This window comes from Homarus americanus, unplaced genomic scaffold, assembly GCF_018991925.1.
Source record: "Homarus americanus isolate GMGI-L3 unplaced genomic scaffold, GMGI_Hamer_2.0 scaffold39155, whole genome shotgun sequence".
Taxonomy (NCBI): Eukaryota; Metazoa; Arthropoda; class Malacostraca; order Decapoda; family Nephropidae; genus Homarus; species Homarus americanus.
In genome coordinates, this window is record NW_024737042.1 from 16,746,553 (window position 1) to 16,768,942 (window position 22,390).

Below are 22,390 nucleotides of genomic sequence, written 5' to 3' on the forward strand. Positions count from 1 at the left end.
GATGATCAAAATCGCCGTTAGCCGCCTCATACCATAAGCAGGGAAGCCTCCAAACAAAGTCGAAAACGTTCGACCAATATCACTGCCAGAGGTACCTGCCAAAATCGTCGAAAAAATAGTAAACAAGCGATTGCGGATGTATCTGGAGGACGAAGACGTGCATAATTCCTACCAGTTCGGCTTCTGCCAGTACCAAGGCACTTAGTCCAGGCCTACGAGCAGATTGCCAACGCCATGACTGGCCGCCTACAGTGCAACGTAGTGCTGAGGGACGTCAGCAAGGCGTTTGACAAAGTTTGGCACGCGGGGCTACAGTATAAGATCATACAACTGGGGCTACCCGAAAACCTGACGCACGGGCTGTGCAACTTCATTACAGACCACAGAGCAAATATCAAGTTGCAAGAACATTGTGGAGTAGCATTCTCTCTCTCGAGCGGCGTGCCTCAGGCTCTTGTCTCTCGCCAACCCTTTACACGCTCTACACGACTGACCTGCCACCCCCAATCGTCAGCAGCGAGTGTGTCATGTATGCCAACGATGTGCACGGGACACGGATCGTCACCTGCCAAGGAAGGTCCACGGCAAGGATGGAGCGACTCACTTCTCGGTCAATAGAGGAGATCTCGGGGTATGAAAATACATGAACGATAAAAACAAACAAAACGAAATTCGAGGTCATACCCATAGCCAAATTCAAGCCGGCCTCATTGATGATCGACGACGAAGAGATTGAGTACTCTAAACAAGACAAGTTGCTCGGCCTCATCATCTCTCGGACGGGCTTCATTTCTCACGTGAAGGACAGACTAAAGAGAGCCGAAGACGCCGCCGCCAAATTAAAACGTTTTAAACTGATGCCTGAGAAGATACAAGTCCACCTGTACAAGACGCTACTGAGGCCTGTGTTGGAGTACCCACACTCGTCACGCCCGGGAAGACCAGACTACAACAACGCAAAAGCTTCCAAAACAAGTGTCTGAGGTCAGCCAGTGGCCAAGCGCCACCCTCCCAGGAGACAGTGGAAACCATCCACCTTAGAAATAAAACGTAGGCCCTCAACGCCAGGTTCATCGCCTTGGGAAGAAGGTTTGGGACAAGCTCCTGGACGACCCTCACAGCCCAGACCACCAACGCAGGGAAGACATCAACGGAAGGCGACCCCACGCCTGGTGGCTCTGGAATCTGCCCGCACTACGACAACCCAACCCGCGACCCATCTATGTCCGCCACAACGATCCGCCTTATATTAAAACTGAGATGTTATAAGATCACATTTAACAAGTCACAATCTAGTGAGTCCATAACGTAATACTGTAATAAGATTTTGACAATAGACATGTAATTGTAAAATCAAACTAGTCATTGCCAACCAAAGTAACCATTGTGCAACCTCATCCTAAATCCTAGGTTAGCTTAGTTAGCCAACAAACTCTGTAATATGTAAAACAAGGGGTGTCGTCCCCCTCTGTTTAACTCATTACCTTATTTTCTAACCTTTCCCTCACAAATATCTGTCGTGACTTCTCTATCCTTCATGTCTGGCTGTGCCTTGAGCTCCATCATGCCTTCCATCCTTTCCCCACCTTAACATAAAAAAGCCCCTCTTGAGTCAACCTGTGCACGTGCCTGCTATACACGCTTGGTCAGAAGTTCCTCCCAACTACAGCAGCTCTATCTGGCGGCGAGTTTCGGAGTTACACTGGTCGCTGTCTGTTCACTCACTACCCGGAAACGAAACTTTGATCATTAATTCATTTGGTTTTTGTTCAATTACTAACTTTTTTCAATTCCCTTCTGCCTATAACTCTCTAATGCCATGAAGATTTGACATTTTTAAGTGTTACTCCATCGTCTCTAATACAGTAATAGCTGTACAGTATTGTCTTTTTTCCACTCGTGTATCTAACCACCATATTCTGGTTCACCAAGTTTACACCGCATTCTAGCCTCCCCTGACCAGTCAACATTCCTGATGCTTAATATAGTGAGTACAGTATTACATAATTGCCTCGGGTAATTATCCTTACAAGGCGAATGATTAATTGTGCTGATATATTATCGTTAATATGCATTAATCTGCAACGCTATTATGCATATAACTAAATATATATTCCTGATTTATGTAGAAATGGAGACATATGGAGCAGACGCACTGAAAGTGATAGCCAGCATGGGGAAGCATATGGTGTAAGAATAATTGCCCATAGTTTCGCTCTGTCCGGGAAAGAACCCTGGACCGCTTGCATGCGAATAATACACACACTAACCCTTGTGGGAGAGCCGAGTGCACAAGTCTCTCCCCTGCCGGTGCACAGCCTCTCCGTCACCAAGATTCCTTCAAGCCTCCTCGTGGCAGCGCATGGTAACTGGGTGCTTTACGACCCCAGGCAAATTCTGTAGAGGATCTCGGAGCAGCAGTGGGCCCCAGAAAGAGTGCAGGCACGCTGGCGTGCGGAAACGCCCTGACACCTACCAATCATTGCATCTCTCCATTGCCTTGTGGATTATTTCGGGTGGACATAAGGTTCGGGGAGCTCAGCCTACATAAAGACACGGTTGGGTGACCTGCTTCAGGCAGACTTTGACAGACTGGAGCTCTGGCAGTCTCCTGCAATCATAGTCACCTGAATGTCGTCTTGAGTCTGCTCTTGCAACCGAAACTTGGTGATCAGGACCAAGCTGGTGGTATGGGGTCAGCGCACCCTTACCGTCACGATAATCATTTCATTTCCATCTTCATCATCACAACCTTACACAGTCTTACGGCGATGGGATAGGGTGACGGGAACAGGCCGAAGATGTGGCGGGAAGTCACTAGCCCGAGTCCTGCACGCAGGCGGCGTAGGAGTGATGGGACAAGGAACAGAATCCTCCTCCGGGAGCTTCCTATGAGACTGAGCAGCCCTCTTCAGGGAGCCCCACTGGCCACCCCTGACGGGGAAGGGTTGAGAAAAGGAGATCTAAAAATTGGCTGTTTCGTCAACTCCGGGGCGGCTCACCGCGGCCGTCAAGGTATCCCGAAAAGCGGTCGAAATACACACACTAGAGAACGACTACCCCTCACAGTTGGGGCTTGGAATATCCGCACCCTCCTAAATACCCGAGAGACAACGACAGGACCTCAAAGACATTGTACTAAACAAAAGGCACATCGACATTGTCGCTCTAAGTGAAAAGAACCTCTCTGGCAGAAGTTGGAGAAGGCGACACCTTTATTGGAAAGGGTACCCAGAGGACCAACGCCCACTGCACTGGGTGGGTTTTGCTGTCCGTAATACCATTCTGCACAAAGTACCAGAAACTCCGATTGGCCTAACTGAAAGACTGATGTTATAGCGCATCCCTCTAACTAAAGGGCGCTATGCAACCCTTTTCAAGACCTGCACACCAACATTAGATGCTGTCAATCTATCCAAAGACTCCTTTTACGACTCACTAGACCTTGCTTTCCGCAGGACACCACTTAACGACAAAATCTTAATCCTCGGTGACTTCAGTGCAAGAATCGGTAAAGACTCTCACTAATGGGAAGGCATTCTAGGCCGCCATAGCATCGGCAACATGAGCAGCAACAACCTAAGACTCCTCTCTTTGTGCTCAGAACATAATCTAGTCATGACCAATACTTTATTCCTACATAAAACAAGCACAAAACCTCCTGGATGCACCCAAGGTCGAAGCACTGGCACTTACGCGTCAACATCATAGTCAGGCAACATGACCAGCGAGAAGTTCTCCAAACCCGGGCCATGGGAGGTGCAGAGTGCTCCACCGACCATAACCTAATCCGCTCCAAGATGAGGCTCGAAATCCGTTCCTAAGTGCCATTACTACCGAAAAATGCAACGCCCTCAAAAAACCAGCAGTAGATGAAAATTTCCGCCGCACTTTAGCTGAGCGTCTGTCCTTCACACGCACAATCGAGTTAAGCAACAACACATAGACGCGGACAATGAGTGGAACAACCTCCGCTTGCTAATATACTCGTATGAAGCTGCAAAGGACAACATTGGCTTTACAAGAGGACATCACCGGGTCTGGTTTGATGAGATCGGTGATGGCATACACGAACTTCTTGCTACCAAAAATAAAGCCCACGATGCTATATTCTTAAACCCACAATCTGCTGCACTCAGAGCCAACCGGTATTCACTCAGGGCTGAAGCACAAAGGTCTTTGAGAAAAATGGAAAACGAGTGGTGGCAAGCCAGAGTTAAAACATTCCGGTCCTTCGCCAACGAGAACGATCATCAGGGTTTCTACAATGCCATTAAAGGCATTCATGGTCCCGTCAAGAGCAACATCACTGCAGTGAGATCACTCGGCGGTGAACTCCTCAAGGATAAAAAGCAAATCCTGGATCAATGGGGGAAACATTTTGTTAGACTTCTCAACCAAAGGAACCCTACTGACCCCAACATATTAGATACCATCCCAGAGTTGCCCCGGCGGTAGAGCTTGATGAAGCACCTGGGTTCTCTGAGACCCTTCGGGTTGCCAAGGGCCTCAAAAACAACAAAAGTGCCGGGCCAGAAACCTTGCAGAGCGGAGTTTACCTTCTCCTCGATCGTCTCCACCAACTCATTCTTGCCACCTGGTCTACCGAAAGCGTCCCCAAAGAATGGCGGAGCTCAAACATCATCGCAATCTACAAGAAAAAAGGTGACCGTTCAATCTATGGTAACAGCCAAGGCATATCTCTCTTGGCTGTGGCAGGTAGGGTACTTGTCAGAATTATGCTCTGTAGATTAGCCCAACATATCGTTGAGTCCACTCTGCCTGAGACGCAATGTGGCTTCCGCAAGCATCGCAGCACAACTGATATGATCTTTACCGTGCGTCAACTACAAGAAAAATGCCATGAACAGAACCGTGACCTCTACATAGATTTAATAGTCTTATCGAACAGTTCTGGACAGATCTCTCTAAATTTGGCGTCCCTCCAAAATTCATTAAAATCCGCAAGAGTTTCCATGAGGACAATGCAAACATGTGTACTAGCAGGAGGCACCAAGACCAAACTCACCCTTTAGTTTTGAGGTCGGTGTGAAACAGGGGTGCCTTCTTTCCATGTCATCTTCAATCTCTACCTCACAGCAGTGACCCTAATCAGCCATAACTCCATGAACGACGATGGCGGTGTGAAAATCAAATTCCGTTTAGACGGCAACTTGTTCAACCTCCGCCGCCTCCAGGCAATAACAAAAGCGTTGACCTCCCACCTCCTGGAGCTCCAATATGCTGACGACTGCACGCTCGTGGGTCGCTCCCAGAGGCTCTCCAACACAGTATCCCAGTTGTAAATTAACACACACAAAAAAAAGATAATTGCTCAACACCTGCATTCCTAGTCAACGAAGAACCTGTCAAACAAGTAGAATATTTTATCTACCTCGGTAGCATTCTGTCCCCAAAGCACAATATCGACGAGGCGATCCAGACCCGGATCCATCTTGCAGTTGCCTCCTTTGGTCGTCTGCACTCCAGAGTATTCGTCAATAACAGCTTCAAAGTCACTACCAAACTTTCTATTTACCAGGCTGTCTGTCTATCCACCATCTTATTCGTTTCGGAGGCGTGGACTACGTACCAAAGCCACATCAGATCTCTTGAGGCCTTCCATATCCGTTGTTTGCAGTGTCTTCTCAGTCTGACCTGGCAGGGCAAAGTCCTTTATACTGATATCCTCCTGTGAGCACGAAACTATCAGCATAGAGGCATTTCTGGCAAAGCGACAGATACAGTGGACGGGACACGTCATCCGCATGCCAGCGCACCGACTCCTCCACTAGATCCTTTACGGGCAGCTGCACGAGACATGTTGCAACCCTGGAAGACAGTGCAAAGGGTACAAAGACCAACTCAGAATGACGCCTCAAAAATGTAACATCCCCCAAACATCTCGAGAACGAGCGTAATAGCGTAATAGGGCCAGATGTGTACGTAGGGAGAAGAGACGCAATCGTGCACCCAGAGACCTCCCACCCAACCCGGAGCTGTCCTTCCCAATGTGTGATCGAGTCTGTGGGTCAAGGATCTGACTCCACCCTCACATCCAGTGGCACCGCCAACGACATCCCTAGTTCACAACTCATCATCATCAATTTATATTGAAGCAAAGTCGTCGCCAACTTCAACGGACAGCCATAAGCAAGTGTAATAATAATAATAATAATTAACGGTGTATTGAAAAAGTTTGCAGCCCGAAGGCTGAAAATATACATTGGACATAAATGACTTATTACATACATTGGTGGTTTAACAAAAGCCTTCATTAGAGAAAGGTGAAGGAACATACAGTGAACATACAGATTAATGTTTACACACGTAGATCATGTGACCTGAGGTGTTGAACAGCAGACACGAAGTGTAGTAACTCCCTCACAGATGGCGTTATGAAGGGCATCACGTGGAGTACTAGTTCCCTCACAGGTGGTGTTGTGAGGGGCTTGACGTGGTGTAGTAATTCCCTCACAGATGGTGTTACGAGGGGCCTGATGATGTAGTAGTTACCTCACAGATGGTGTATGAGGGGCCTGATGATGTAGTAATTCCCTCACAGAAGGTGTTATGAGGGGCCTGATGTGGTGTAGTAATTCCCTCACAGATGGTGTTATGAGGGGCATCACATGGCGTAGTAATTCCCTCACAGATGGTGTTATGAGGGGCATCACATGGCGTAGTAATTCCTTCACAGATGGAGTTATGAGGGGCATCACGTGGCGTAGTAATTCCCTCACAGATGGCGTTATGAGGGGCATCACTTGGTGTAGTAATTCCCTCATAGATGGTGTTATGAGGAACTTCATATGATGCTGTAGCAACTCATTCACTACGTGGTGTCATAGCATCATGGGGACACCACGAGGTCTGTTGTCACAGGACTTCACTCACTTAAGTGGGTGAGGTGTGGTCCCAGGCCTCTCTATCGTGGAGTCTCAGGGGAATTATCACTGGGTACCTGGGACCTCACTGTGTGAAGGTTAGCTTGGGTAAGACTCAACTGCCGAGTTGTTTTTCACTGACTTAAGCACTGTTCAACACTATTCAACACTGGTTCCATTCTTTTCCCAAATGAAATAGTAACTTCTGGCGAGAACTTGTTGATATTCCGGTGGGGAGGAGGGTTCAGGGGAGGGAGTTGGTCTGGGCCAACATAGCAGTTGACGTGGCTGCTGCTGAGCAGCGCCAGGTGCGTCTGACCCGTCGGTGGTCAAGGATGAAGTGTGTGTGTGTGTGTGGTCAGCACGCTCGCCTTGCAAGTTGTGGACCCAGGTTCGATTCTAGGGTATATAGAGTCAAACTATGGGAAGTTTATTTATGTCATTTGCCTCTCTCCCTAATAATAATTGGGAACCTGGATGTTACTCGATTTGCAGATGGGGTTCCCAGGCAACGGTTAGCTAATACAGTTGGCGAATTGTCCGGTCCACTCGGATTATTACTTGATATATGGGTCAAAAAACTTGTTAACTTAGGGTGGCAGTTATTGTGGTGACGACAGTTTCGACACCTTAAATAAATTCACGCCATCCATGAGCACGAGGGCAACCACAAGTATGTGTGTGTGTGTGTGTGTGTGTGGTCATGGTGGATTTATCAACACGCACCCTCAAGTATGATACTATCACCTGGCTGTGAGAAAAGTTCATTAGCCACTCAGGTGGTTTAGTCACGACCGCCCTGAAACTACAGTGTAACGAATCACCCATGCCGTCAGCTTAAGTCACCCACCACACACAAGGTTAAAATGTGTCGATGTATATGTCTCTTTATGCCCCTTTTTTGATTAGTTGGTTGTTGATGGTGGCTGTACTGCTAAAAATATCTAGGATTGAACTCTGTACCATCTTCGTGTCCTCCATTGCCTGGCTTACATTACGTCATTGAGCAATGAGCATCTACAATTTGGTTGTGATCCAAAGCCATTTTCTTAGCTTTATCTACTCGTATCAGTACTTGTTTCATATAATTGATAAAAAAGGGCGCAGGTGTCCCGCTATGTTATTCTGTCAGATATCCTTGAGACTGATGATACTTGAACGAGTGAGTTTTAGACATAATATTGTTCCTGATAATATTTTATTTTCTTCCTGGTAAGTTACACGAGTAAAAAAACCTGAGATCCGCTGAGTCCTGGTCTCAGTTATGCCGATGGATTTCACATCACAGTACCGGGCGTGCAGTAATGAAGACTGACTAAAGTACTCTAGTGAATATGACTAGTCACTAGCCCCTCATTCAGAACTATATTCTTCTGGTGCAGACTTTGTAAAGTTGAATACGGATTTATAGTACCTTAGGCTACAAGTGAAGACCGTGGAAGACACTTGAAATAATTAAGAAGTCAGCTTTAGACACACTAAAAATGAGAGATGTAGCGGGCGGTCTCAAGGTTTAAGTATTATCTATCACTGAGGAAACTTTAGTATAATATGACATTGGGACAGTAGAGTCAGCTAAAATTCAAGGCAGTAAGGTGTTTTACCCCAGGAGTAGCGCTGAGCCTCGGTATGGTCTGATGATAAGACTGCACTGGTAACTGTCTGAATAAGAGACAGTCCACATTAGGAAGAAAAATCACTAAGTAGGTTGAGGATAATATTGCTGTAAAAACGATCTTTCTCCTGATTTTACACTCTCACTAGCCCAGGTAACCTTTGATGTAGCCTTGTGTTACACATTACAGTATACTTATGGGTGTCAGCCTTGGTGAGTGGTCTGAGCAGTTGCATGCGACTGTTCGCTCAAGTAACATATTTTCCTTTACTAACTAACAAATTCTAGTTGGTGACCCCCTTAAGAGATGGGAAGGATTCTGGGTAATGTAAAGTACCTGAAGTTTTACGTTTATGGCACTTCTAATCTGAAATCTATATTCAAAATAAAATAGTTGAAACACAAAATTTGAGAAAGTATCGGGACAACACAGGTCAGTTTAGGCAGAGATCCGATCAAAGTAAAGTGGTGACCGCATCCATTTACCAGAGAGCCATCGCAGAGATGGAAACGGGTCAGCGGGTCACGGGTCAGTGGGTCACTTGGGAGTGAATTCTAGTCGGGTCAAGGTTAGTCACGTGTCATATGGGTGACCCACCTGACCCGGGGCGGGTCAAGATGGGTCAAGTCTGGGATTTCATCGGTCAAAAGTTTCTTGTCGAAGTGTATGAAAAGTTGTTAATATTTTACTTGTCAACAGCCTATTTGATGGGTTACAGGTAAATATTTACTGCAATGAAACTTTTCTATTACACTGTTCTTAGCACTGGAATATAATCACCGGCAACACAGAATTTTCGTAAGGTAGATGGGCACACTGTTATTTCTTGAGACCAGTAAATCTATAAATGTATTAAAACAGCCATTACTGTTATATGGATAAGTTAATTTTGTTATTTTTCGTAATTCGCATCAGAATAGTCATTAACGTTTTAAGTTAAAGCTGTTTTTTTCTATTCTACATATTTGGGACTATTATTACTTTAATGAAAAAAATGGTATTAGACGTTATTATTGTTTTATGGAAAATCTTAATTTTTTGTAGTAGAATAAAGATGTTTTATGATATGACGTCTGATTACCACCGACGTAGTTTTGGAAGTGTTCCCAAATGTATACTGGTCAGATCAGATGTCAGATATGCTTCACGAGGGGGCTAGTTTATTGGGCACCCCTCTGCATCCTATGCAAAGCGAAGCGCAAAAGCGTTTACAGCGCCAAACAGGGAAGCAAGCGGAGCTCATGCGTGCCTTCTTGACTCATGCATTAAAGACGCAAATGCTTGAGGGGCCATGGGTTTTGTCACCAAGTTACATGTAGTAAAAAAGGATGAGTGTGTGGTGTGAGAATTTCCGGTACAATTTATCTGTTTATGGCAAAGTGTGGCAGTTCCATAATAATGTCAAGTGTCATGCCTGTCACTAAGAGGAGGGATTAATTTGGTCAGGGAGGGACGAGGTGTTGGTGGCGGCAGATCTTTGTTGGTTAAACGCGTCACGGGTCAGGTGGGTCACAGGTCAGGTGTCTGGAGGGTCATATGGGTCACGGGTAGTCAAGGTTGGTGACCTATGCCTGCACCGAAAGTCGGAACCTCCTTGTCATCACTTCTACGCTAGCGAGGCTCAAATTACCCTGTCTCTCTTCCCGTGCCGCCCAACACACCCTAGCCGCCGTCGCCAGGCTAGAGCAAACTGGTGATATCCGTGTCAAGTTTACTTGGATCCCGTCACATATAGGAATAACTGCTTGTGACACTGTTGATCGGCTTGCCAAAGAAGCGACAAAGAAGAGGACACTGAAGCCACCCTTGCCTTCTCCCTCAACCATCTCAAATCTCGCATACACGCCACGTAACGAGAAGCATTCGACGAACACTGGACACACCTGAAATATCGGTGAAGTGCCACACTACGCCATTATGGCGCAGTAACCGGTAATGACAATCGCCACTACAAATAGTATCAACCTCTGACTCGGTCTCAACAGATTATGTACATGAGACTGCGCCGAAGATACATGTACAGTTCCCATAGGAGTTCTGTAGATTGGCAACCCTGAGCCTGGCCGCACTATTTGTAAACTTTGTGGTCAACCCAACTCTCACACCCTCTCTCACTACATCCTCACTTGCTCAATGACCTCGTCCTACAGGTCCCCAGCCGTTACCAACACCTCGTCCCTCCTTGACCGAATATCCATCCTCCTAGAGACAGGTCTGGCACTTGACAATATTAGGGACCTGCCACGTTTTGCCATAAACAAATGAATTGTACCGGGAAATTTCCCCCCACACACTCTTCATCAAGCATGAACTCCGCATGCTTCCCTGTTGGGCGCTGTAAGCATCTCAGAGGGCACTACTCAGTAGAGTGTCCATACCTGGAGTTGGCGGACGCCCACCCCACAAGGGGTTATAACCCAAGGTTGGTGAAGCCACAAATCCAAAAAACTGTGAGGGCAAAATTTTCTGAGTGAGAATTGTGAACTCTTGGAACAATTTGCCAGAGAGTGTTGTGACGGTACCGAGTGTGAGCTCTTTCAAGACCAGACTTGACCAACACTGGAGCAGGTTCAGATACATTCAGGAGCCAGTGAATGCCCAGTACTTGCCAACAGTGCGTATCAGAGACGTGACTGATCACCCAAGCGGCTAACGAGCCGATCAGTGGTGAAGAGGACAAAAATTAAAGCAAAAGTAAACGCTTCTGTGCTTCACCTTGCACAGGATGAAAGTGGGTGCCCAATAAAGTAACTCCCTCGCAGGGCAAATTGTAATTGTATAAACTACGGCACTCAGTCATGGGGATACTAATCAAATGTTTTGTCGTAACTGACCAATCAGGAACTCAAACTAGCTGGGTTTCATTTTCATCCATTTCCAACTAACGATGAAAGGTAAGTGAGGTGCTAATTCACCTGTTAACGTGGAAAGGATGTTATGTTCGTCGGACACCAGAGGGCCAGAAGGGGTACATTTTTGTTAAGGTATTAGCCTGATCTCACTATCTTACTTTTATATCTTACTATTATAGGATATTTAGTTCAGGTCATGATTTTATACCCAAATAATGTCAATGACCAACAGATCTCTCGCTCTTTATGTAGTTGTAAAGTGCTGTCACAAATACTTATAGACGATCCTGATAGTAACTCTTCACTGGTAACAAACCCGAGCATAGTTTATAAGGGTTACTCTTGTGATTATCTCGGTGTACCTAATATTTAGTTATAATTTTCGTCTCACGTTTTAAAATTTTCTCTTGGCTGCGTATTCAACCCTCTGTCCACCTTTCATGACTAACATGTATCGAGATATATATTTTTTTTATTTATGAAAGTTGCTCACATAAACTCGCCACACTGGGTTATATTTCAATAGGAAAATGTGTTTCGCTACCTTGAGAATAATAAGATTCGAATATAAGCAAGTCAAAAATTTATATTTCGTATTAAGTATATTTCAAAATACAATCTTGAGACATTGATCCTAAGCGCGGCTAGTTTTTTGCCAATAATTCTATAAGAAGAACTTACTTTATCGGCCAAATGTCATAAATAATCTAGGAAAGAACTTCACATCTTTGGGAACATTTCTTGTACAGTTACTCAAAAAAACTATCTGTACAAAATTGCATTAAAAAAATATGACACAACAGACGAAGGTTTTTGGCAACCCTACCTAGACATCGACCCCACCAAGTATAGATATTTTTTTGAGATACCGTACGTATTTAGAACGGACGTTTGTCAAATGTAACATATCTTCTTTAGCGTGATCTTCCTACACATGACTTTGCTTTCTCTCACCAGCGTGCAGGATCTCGTCAGTCTTCAGTTCCATGTCTTGGGGCTTCTTCTACCAGAGCCTCTTCACACTCATTGGCTCAGCCTGTGGGGGGTTTCTCATCCAGAGGTAAGCACGAGTGTGTCCCTTTTGTCTGAAGTGGATGGTATTTACCGCCAAGTGTGTCTCGTTTCTATGCGGTCAGACACTCCTATTACGTAGCTCTTACTTTATTGCTGGAAACAGTGGAGTGATGGCTGTTTTTTTTTCGTAATAATGTTGATGTGATTTATTTAACCGGTGTCTTCGAAATAAATAGAATCTCTGGTTTTTAATCGGAGTGGAATATATCTATCAGGGATTTATTTTATTCTTTGTTGAACTGGGTATAATTCATGATGGATTGTTAGCTTGTAAAGATGATCGGGATATTCCTCTCAAAATATGTAGGTGTCTTCTCAATCCTCGCCCATAGCTAACACTTGCACGACTTGTTCTTTGTTGTGAGGACGACTGGGAACTGTCGATATCTTGCTGAGGATTCTAAGATTATTTATGATTTTGATTACCAGTTTTATGCCCATTGGTATATCTGCATCATTCAGTTTTTCCACTCACCTTGTATGTTATATTCCCCAACACTGCACAAGTCCGTACCTTTTTCTGGTCATTTCACAATCCCATCCTCGTTCTTCCTCGTGGTCGCATCCAGTCCATTTTTCCCTTCCATGACATGAGACATTCTTATCTTGCTACCTTTTCAACTACTACTTTCTTAGAATCTCCATCTGCAACTGTAATTCTCGCTCACCTGTTCCATGTACAAGTTTCCAGTTGTTTTCAAGTTATTCTTCAATTATATTCAGCTAACTTGTTAGTGGAGATAGTCTACTAACCCTCTGTGTACGGGCTCCTCTCCGAGCTGAATAAAATCGTCTGGTATTACGAAATTAAATATTAAAAGTGACATCTCCGAAGTGAAGGGATTAAAATCCTTTTCAAAGTCCACAAAGCACATAAATACTTCTTTACCAGTTTCTAAGTTCCTTTCACACAACTTCCGTATCACTCTAATAGTACATCTCGTTCCATATATCTCTTCACAATCCAAACTGATTTTTGCTGAAGAATATATTTGTCTTTGTCTTCCATCGTTTTGTTTTTCCAACACTCACGGTACGACCTTAGATGCGTGTGGGATTAGACTGATTCTACACTGTGGCAGCCATTGATCTAGCAAAGTCTTTGAGTCATCCTCCCTCGTGTGTATATCCTCTGTGAACTCCATGAACTCCTTCGTCCCCCTTTTCAGAGCTTTCTTAAAAGTTCTGCAGGAATTACAACGATTTCCTCAGTCTTTTCACTTCTCATTCCTTTTTAATTACTGCCCATATCTCACTTTCAGGACGATCTGAGCAGTTGGCATCATTTCCAAGCTGCTCTCCTCTGGCTCGGTGCAAAGTCTTCTATTTTTGTCTTGTGATCTGGTTTTATATTTGTTCGATGTAAAGTCGGGCTCAAAAGTTTTCTCCCTAACAAACTGAAGCAGTATCAACTCCAAATGAGATAAAACAGCACACCCGCACCAGATGACAGTCAGTTCGGATACTCATTCCCGTGACTCAGTTTACCACAAGGAGCAAACTTTTATCCTTGACTGTACAGTACAATCTCCCACAAAAGACCGCTAACCTGCTTCAATATTCTGAATCCTAAATCAAGCCTTTGAACTACGGCCGACTGTCCGCCCTCTGGCTCAGAAGTTTTAAAATACAGGAGCCACAGATGGCACTCCCTGTGTACGCAACTCAAATATGAAAGTAAATGACGACTTAGGAGATGCAAAGCCTGGTATGACTACATAGTTTAATAATGGAATGAATTACATTTTTGTTAGAAATAAATTATATAAATATTTAAACAGTCAGCTGTAGGTAAAGAACTTGTCATAAAAAATCCTGCTGTGTTGCAGGAAAACGAAAGGATCGTCAAGAGAAGCCCTTTAATATAGGCTGTACAGAGGCAAATATCACCAATATACGAGGCTTAATAATGAAATGCGGATGTAAAAAGCTAACCTAACATAATGTAAAATAATCTAGGGGAGAGACAGATAACCTCACCTTCTCACTCAGAACTCCAGGATGAGAACAAGGGAGAAAAAACACCCAAAGCGCAGAGAAAATTATTCGTCAATGGAATATAACGATACAAAAATGGTAAAAAACTAATTCTAAGAAACTAGCGGAGACAGAAGATGGTGATCGTCTACTTTACATTTACCTTCATTTCCTTTACACCATTTGTTGGCCACACTATTACCCAACATTAACCAAGAACATTCAGGCCAGATTATTGGCTCAAAAATTTCCTTCTCCCACTTAACCATTTCCTCCATCTTACAAACTTTGTAAGAGATTTGTTTCTGTTATTTTGTTAAAAAAACCAAGTCTCAGCACCAACAACAGAGTAGATCAAGTCTCAGCACCAACAACAGAGTAGATCAAGTCTCAGCACCAACAACAGAGTAGATCAAGTCTCAGCACCAACAACAGAGTAGATCAAGTCTCAGCACCAACAACAGAGTAGATCAAGTCTCAGCACCAACAACAGAGTAGATCAAGTCTCAGCACCAACAACAGAGTAGATCAAGTCTCAGCACCAACAACAGAGTAGATCAAGTCTCAGCACCAACAACAGAGTAGATCAAGTCTCAGCACCAACAACAGAGTAGATCAAGTCTCAGCACCAACAACAGAGTAGATCAAGTCTCAGCAACAGATAGGGTACATTTAGGCTTAACACTGGTCAACACCATACTGAGTTTGTGAGCTAAACCACAGATGGAGGTAAAATGACACACACGGGTCGAAACAGTTTCGGTTTAGGCAGCCTCGGGAAGGTTACCGGACATTTGTTGCTGACTATATCTCTTCAACCTGACTAACCAAGTCTGATATATTAAATATGTTAAAATTTTCACTTTTATCAAGTTCCTCTGTTGCTGTTTCGTCCTCCTCTTAGCTCTTTCATCTTTGCGTAGACAAAATCAGATCTTCGTCTATCCAAAATTCTCCCGTTTCGTCACACACTTTTCGGTATCAGCCCTCATGTGCCATTTCAGCTCCCCTCTTAAGTTCATCTTTCAGCTTTTTCTATTTCTCACATTCCTCCAACTTGTTCCTCGTTTTCTTTCGTTCACTTCATAGATTATCTCGTCTGGGAAGTATAACTTTTTGCTCTATTTTTGCTTTCCTTCACTGTCTTAAACTTTGCCTCATTTTAATCACTAAATTATTGTATGGAAGTTAATTATTAAATACTTTACAAATAGATCATAAATAAATCAGTGGTCCGGATTTGGAGGACTGACTGGAAGTGGAAAGAAAAGTATCTTAATCGTAAGGTTTTTGTTTCATCAAATCCAACCCTTCAAAATAGTATCAAAATCCGACGCTACATAAAAGTATCTACTAACCCTCCAAACATAGTGTCTAAATCCAACAGTTCAATTTATTACCAAAACTCGTTGGTTTCTACGAGGGCATTAGGGAGAGTCTATGACATAATTGAAATTTAATTTTGCTGAACACCTGTCATCAAAATCAACACAGATTCAGTGTCACCTAAACAAATTTTTTTTTAAATAATTATGCTACCACCGTCAGCTACAAAGATACAGTAAGAGCATAAGAACATAAGAATGGAGGAAACTGCAGCGGGCCTATTTGTCCATACTGGGCAGTCCCGTTTACACCCAACCCCTATTGCTCATATCCATCCAACCCATGTTTGAAGCTATCCAGCGTATTCGCGTTAATGATGATGTTTGGTAACTTGTTCTACTCATCCACTACTCTATTTCCAAACCAATGTTTACCTATCTCGCGCCTAAATCTAAATTTGTCTAATTTAAAATCTTTGCTACGAGTTCGCTCCTGGTTGGATAGTTTGAGTACCTTTGTTATATCACGTTTGTTTAGCCCTGACTTCCATTTATACATCTCAATCATATCGTCCCTCACTCTACGTCTTTCGAGGGAGTGCAAATTAAGATGCATTAACCTTTCACACAAGGTTCCTAATGCCCGGGATTAGTCTTGTCATTCTCCTCCGAATTCTTTCTAGAGATTCTATATCCATTCTGTAGTACGGTGACCAGAACTGAACTGCGTAATCCAAGTGAGGTCTCACAAGCGCAAGATCTAGTTTTAGGATGCCCTCGCTAGTCTTGCAACTAACACTCCTTTGTATGAACCCAAGTACTTTGCTAGCCTTGTTTCGAGCAAATACACTCTGTTGACTTGGTTTAAGATTCCTACTTATCATTACTCTTAAATCTTTCTCACAGTCGGATTTCCCAATTGCAACATTGTTCATCTGATATCTTGGTTTATCTGTTTACATCTCCTAGACTAAGTACCTCTGAATTACCGGACCCTGCCATTTGGAGGTTAGTGGTTCATCCTGACTGTTCCTAGTTAGTGGTCCCTGACCCCCCCCAACCCCCCGCTGTCCCTGACGGATGGCACCATTTCTCAGCTCCCAGGATTACACCTCCGGTAATGACCAGACATTAGTTCAACATTGTAACCAGTTGTGTTCTTGAGACTCTTTTTAAATGTTTTGACAGTTGAAGTGAATCCCAATCTGCCACAGTACATGACACACCAACATAATACTATCGAAGCAGTTATTGGTGAACATTACCAACCTCATATCCTCGCTCACGAAGGCTTATCCCGCATGTTAGTGACAGACACAAAAATACGACCACTTATTCGCTTTAAATGTAATACTTTACTTGTGTACGGAAGCTAAGTGTTGCATCATGAGGGAGGTGAGTGTTGCATAATGAGGGAGGTGTGTGTTGCATAATGAGGGAGGTGTGTGTTGCATCATGATGGAGGTGAGTGTTGCATCATGAGGGAGGTGAGTGTTGCATCTTGAGGGAGGTGTGTGTTGCATCATGAGGGAGGTGTGTGTTGCATCATGAGGGAGGTGAGTGTTGCATCATGAGGGAGGTGTGTGTGTTGCATAATGAGGGAGGTGAGTGTTGCATATCATGAGGGAGGTGAGTGTTGCATCATGAGGGAGGTGTGTGTTGCATCATGAGGGAGGTGAGTGTTGCATCATGAGGGAGGTGTGTGTGTTGCATAATGAGGGAGGTGAGTGTTGCATAATGAGGGAGGTGAGTGTTGCATCATGAGGGAGGTGTGTGTTGCATCATGAGGGAGGTGAGTGTTGCATCATGAGGCAGGTGTGTGTTGCATCATGAGGTAGGTGTGTCTTGTATAATGAGGGTGGTTTGTGTTGTATCATTAGAGAGGTGTGTGTTGCAGCGCGTGGGAGGTGTGTGTTGCAACATGATGGAGGTGTGTGTTGCATCACGAGAGAGGTGTGTATGTTGCAGCATGAGGAAGGTGTGTGTTGTATCATGAGGTGGTGTGTTGCCTCATGAGGGAGGTATGTGTTGCATCATGAGGGATGTGAGTGTTGCATCATGTGTGAGGTGTGTTGCATCATGAGCGAGGTGTGTATGTTGCATCATGAGGAAGGTGTGTGTTGTATCATGAGGTGGTGTGTTGCCTCATGAGGGAGGTGTGTGTTGTATCATAATAGAGAAATGTGTTAAATCATGGGGGAGGCATAATACACACATGGATGTGGTAAAGTTAGATTCAGTGTATTGTACTGTGAGGATCGACCAGACACCAGAAACTAGGCTCCCGGTACCTTGGTAAAAAGACTATGAATTTACATTTATGATGTTCTTGTGTCTTTAGTAAGACCATTGAGAGCTTAGACTTCCCCGTTGTATCCTCAATGTCGGGTGAGAGGAGAGATAAAATAGTTTAAGATCCTTCCTTCCGACAGAAAACGCAGGAAAAGTGATATAATACAGTTGTGTGTGGCAACGAAGGTCCTGCAATCTGCTAAGTGGAAGTAGGAATGTATAGATAAATTCTCCCTCCTCCGGCAGCAGCGCCAGCAGCTATACCTAACACGGTCATAACAAACTTCATTCTACCAACTTCTAGATTTTTGTAGAATGGTCTGGAACACAGTTTATGATTTTGGTTAGTCTCCGTGTTTACAGAGGACTTCGGGATGAAGGCGCAAATAATCATCCGCCATATCCCTGGGTTCTACATACCGGCGTTAAGCCATTTCTTACGACAGATAACACAACTAACTAAACTTAACTAAGCTAACTAGCCTAACTAATTCAACTAACCTAATTAAGCTAATCTAAATTACATGAAATTATGTTAGAAGGATAAGTGTTTATCTTATGATTAATTTGTATAGTTTTCATTGTGTACGTAATTTCTGTTGCCTATGAACTGTTTACTTGAATATATATATATATATATATATATATATATATATATATATATATATATATATATATATATATATATATATATATATATATATATATATTTCATGTAAAATATATGAAATTATGTTAGAAGGACAAGTGTTTATCTTATGATTAATTTGTATAGTTTCACGTACGTAATTTAATATTTATGAACCATTTACTTGAATATATATATATATATATATATATATATATATATATATATATATATATATATATTTATATATATATATATATATATATTTATATATATATATATATATATATATATATATATATATATATATATATATATATATATATATATATATATATATTTCATGTAAATTCACAATGAAAACGTGGATAAGATAAATCTTGATAAAATCACACGGGAAAATGGAAACAACGGAGTACCTTAGCTTTCGTCTTTATTCAAGACATCTTCAGAGGCAACTGGATTACAAGGACAGAGAGAGGCTTAAATATACAGGGTGACCTTAAAAACAGGAGGTCAGGTCATAATGATGACATCCACTAATCCACACACCAACACACACGTAGAGGAGCTTAAGAGAAGGGTGGTGACGTGACTAACCAGGTCAGGTCAGAAAAAAGGACCCACAAAATAACTATCCTACATCTAGATCAAAGGTTTTCAAAGCATTTTTAACCTTGGGCCACTGACAAATAAATTTATGTAACATATTATCAGTTTTTAACTGACCATCACTAAGGTTTATTGATTTTAATTCCTTAATCAAACTAGCTTCAACCAGAAGTCTTTCTGTGACACAAGATGATTTGAATACTTCTAAGCTTTTTTCCCAAGCAATGGGGTGATTATTATTCCTAACATGAACGAACAAGGCACTGCTTGTAACACGTCCACGTTGATAAAGCTGCCGTGAGGAACATTGGAAACAATGCCCAAAAGCGTTTATTAACTCAGATGTGGTTTATGTGTCTAAAGCTGATGGGAATTTGGGAATGCACAAAGCTGCTGCAGGCCAGTTGTTGATGTTGTTATAGTGTTATCGTATTGTTACTGCGCTTCAACAACTAAGGTCTTTAAGCGAGTAACAAGGTTAGTAATTACACTAGTTTACCAACAAATAAAAATTATGAGAGATACAACTCTCTTGGTCATTCGCGAGGAGCTTCTCTCTGTCGAGGGAATCACTTATTGCCAGAACATGAATTGCATCATGTTTAATATGTCTCACGTGGGAGAAAGGAGGAAGGCTTGGAGTTGGTCTCCTTTAGGGTAAAAAATGTCCTAAGAACTGTTATAGTTGTTTGGTTTCGGGAAGTCAGTGAGGAGAGAGAGGGAAGATGAAGAGTTAGTCAGACAATTAATTATTTCTGCCAACCGATGCCCTCAGACTACCCACACTATAGTCTATGGTATGTGGATCTTTGTGTACACACACACACACACACACACACACGACGGACGGATTTTAGGGTGGATTCATCGATCATAATCCTTGAGAGAACAGTAAATTTTATCTGGCGACCATCAGTGAGAATATGAAAATTAATTTCGTAAGCCCAGTAGGTACTGTACAGTGTGGATACAGCACGCGGAATACAAAGCATCTGTACACAAAGAGGCAATGTGGTAGGCACGACACTCCCTGCTTTCAATGAAAGTAAGATGAGTCGACTTGAGTGCTCTGGGCCAGAACCAGTGACCCCAGGAGACAGAAGCGAGCGTTTGTACCCACAAGGCCGCGGGACGCACATCATCAGTAAGGTCTATGATAAAGAGAGGAAAATGGTATTGAAAACAAAAATAGTAAAAAAATGTTTAGGAAAATGAATTCTACAGTAAATGAAACGTAATGAAACATAAAGTATATTGCGTCTTTGTATGCGAGGGTAAAGTGCTAGGTATAAAAAGGATATTTTTGGATGAGGATGCATGAATTTTTTTAGATTATAAGGAACTGTTTCATGAATAGGAAAATAGTTGCAGAAGACTAATCTTCTTTCTTAAATATTTCCTCCAACTCTGGCCTGCAGCTAAATAAGTGGCTGGCTGCTTTCCCACCTGAATCTAGACGTGACCAAAATTTTATCCTTCGAAATTAAATCTAAATCTAAAGTTCTGGATGTTCTAAATACTGACAAAGCTTCGGGCGTGGATAAGATTTCTCCAACTGTTCTTAAAAAAATATTCTTCAGAGTTCTCTCCTGTCTGGCCAAACTCTTCGGGTTGTCTTTCGATACGACAATTTTTCCCTCGTCAGAAAAAGATGCTGAAAGTCATACAGTTCTCTGAGCAAAGTGATAACTGCATCCCTTCAGGCTACTGTATCCTTCACCTCAGTCCAGGAACAGGAAATTATCACATTGGGAAACACTTGAAAACAACACTTTACTCTGCCGTGGACAATGAGTTCCCCGGAGGTGCTTTATTGGTGAATTGATTTTATATCCCTCACATTCCATCCCTCAATATAATACATGTACTCGCCCTCGACCTGCCTGTCCTCACCACTGGAGAAAATTTGGCATTTCAAGTAATTCTCACTTGAAAAATTACCCTTCTATGGCCTCCCTGCAGTTCGAAGGAAGAATTTGTGTAATTTTGTGAGGTCTTATTTCTGGGTTTTATTTTACCACTCCCGGGCTTCATGGTGTTCGCCTACAACAGGTATAGTTTAGCGGTACAATGGCAACTAATTAGTTAATTTGCTGACCATAGAGATAAGGAAAAAATAATTTATAAGAATAAATTATAATTCTATATTAATCTACATACAGTACATGAAACAAAATTAAGATTTTATGTTCAATTACAAAAATAATTTGTATTAATTTAGAATTTTTTAAAGTTAAGCTTACAGAATAGCAATATATATATATATATATATATATATATATATATATATATATATATATATATATATATATATATATATATATATATATATATATATATATATATATATATATATATATATATATATATATACGCAGCAGGATAATGAATTATTTGTACAGTCCTGGAATGAACCTGTGACTCCCAGACATCACAGATTGTTGGTCCATATATGGAACACTGTGTTATGTCTCGGATTCACAGGTTCATGAGTCTCAGGGTTCATGGACTGACAGAACTTTTTTCCGTGACTGTACTGGACAGTAAATCAGCCCAAGAGACAGCCAGGGAGTGACGCGCTCGAAAAATGTGAGATTATATAAACAAATATTTAGCGCAGTGATTATAAAATCATCTGATAATTATATTCCTAACACTCAACTACATCTACAACGGCCTAGGAACGTTTTTTTTCTCACAAGATCAGCCACTTAGGGCTCTCTCTCTCTTTATATATATATATATATATATATATATATATATATATATATATATGTAACCGGTCGGAATTTACTGGACTTTAATTTCCTCACTTGACCTCACACTTCCTTGACTGCTGGACGTGTGCCTGACATTCACCCCTTGTTTCCTCCCTGAACCGTTGAATGTGTGCCTGAAACTCCCACTTGAACCTGTTTACCCGTGCTTGATAATCCCTCTTTAGGTCTCCGAACTCCTGTCTCAGCGGTACCAAGGTCTCGTGGCTGTCTCTCTTCCTCGTCATACACATCTCTACTGTCAAGCCTAACCAACTCAATCCGGGCACAAGGATGAGCATCAGTGAGAGTTCAATCCCTACCATTACTAACCAACACATGATGGCGTTCATTATCCCAACCACAGAACT

General features: G+C 42.5%; 1 protein-coding gene across 1 annotated transcript in view; it reads left to right on the forward strand.

Moving 5' to 3' along the window:
• The window catches only part of LOC121872754 (major facilitator superfamily domain-containing protein 4A-like), a 173,721-nt gene that overhangs the window by 51,596 nt on the left and 99,735 nt on the right, over positions 1 to 22,390 (forward strand). Inside the window, exon 4 of the mRNA XM_042375805.1 lies at positions 12,313 to 12,415. Coding sequence (XP_042231739.1) covers positions 12,313 to 12,415 — 103 coding nt within the window. The remainder of the gene's footprint in view (positions 1 to 12,312; positions 12,416 to 22,390) is intronic.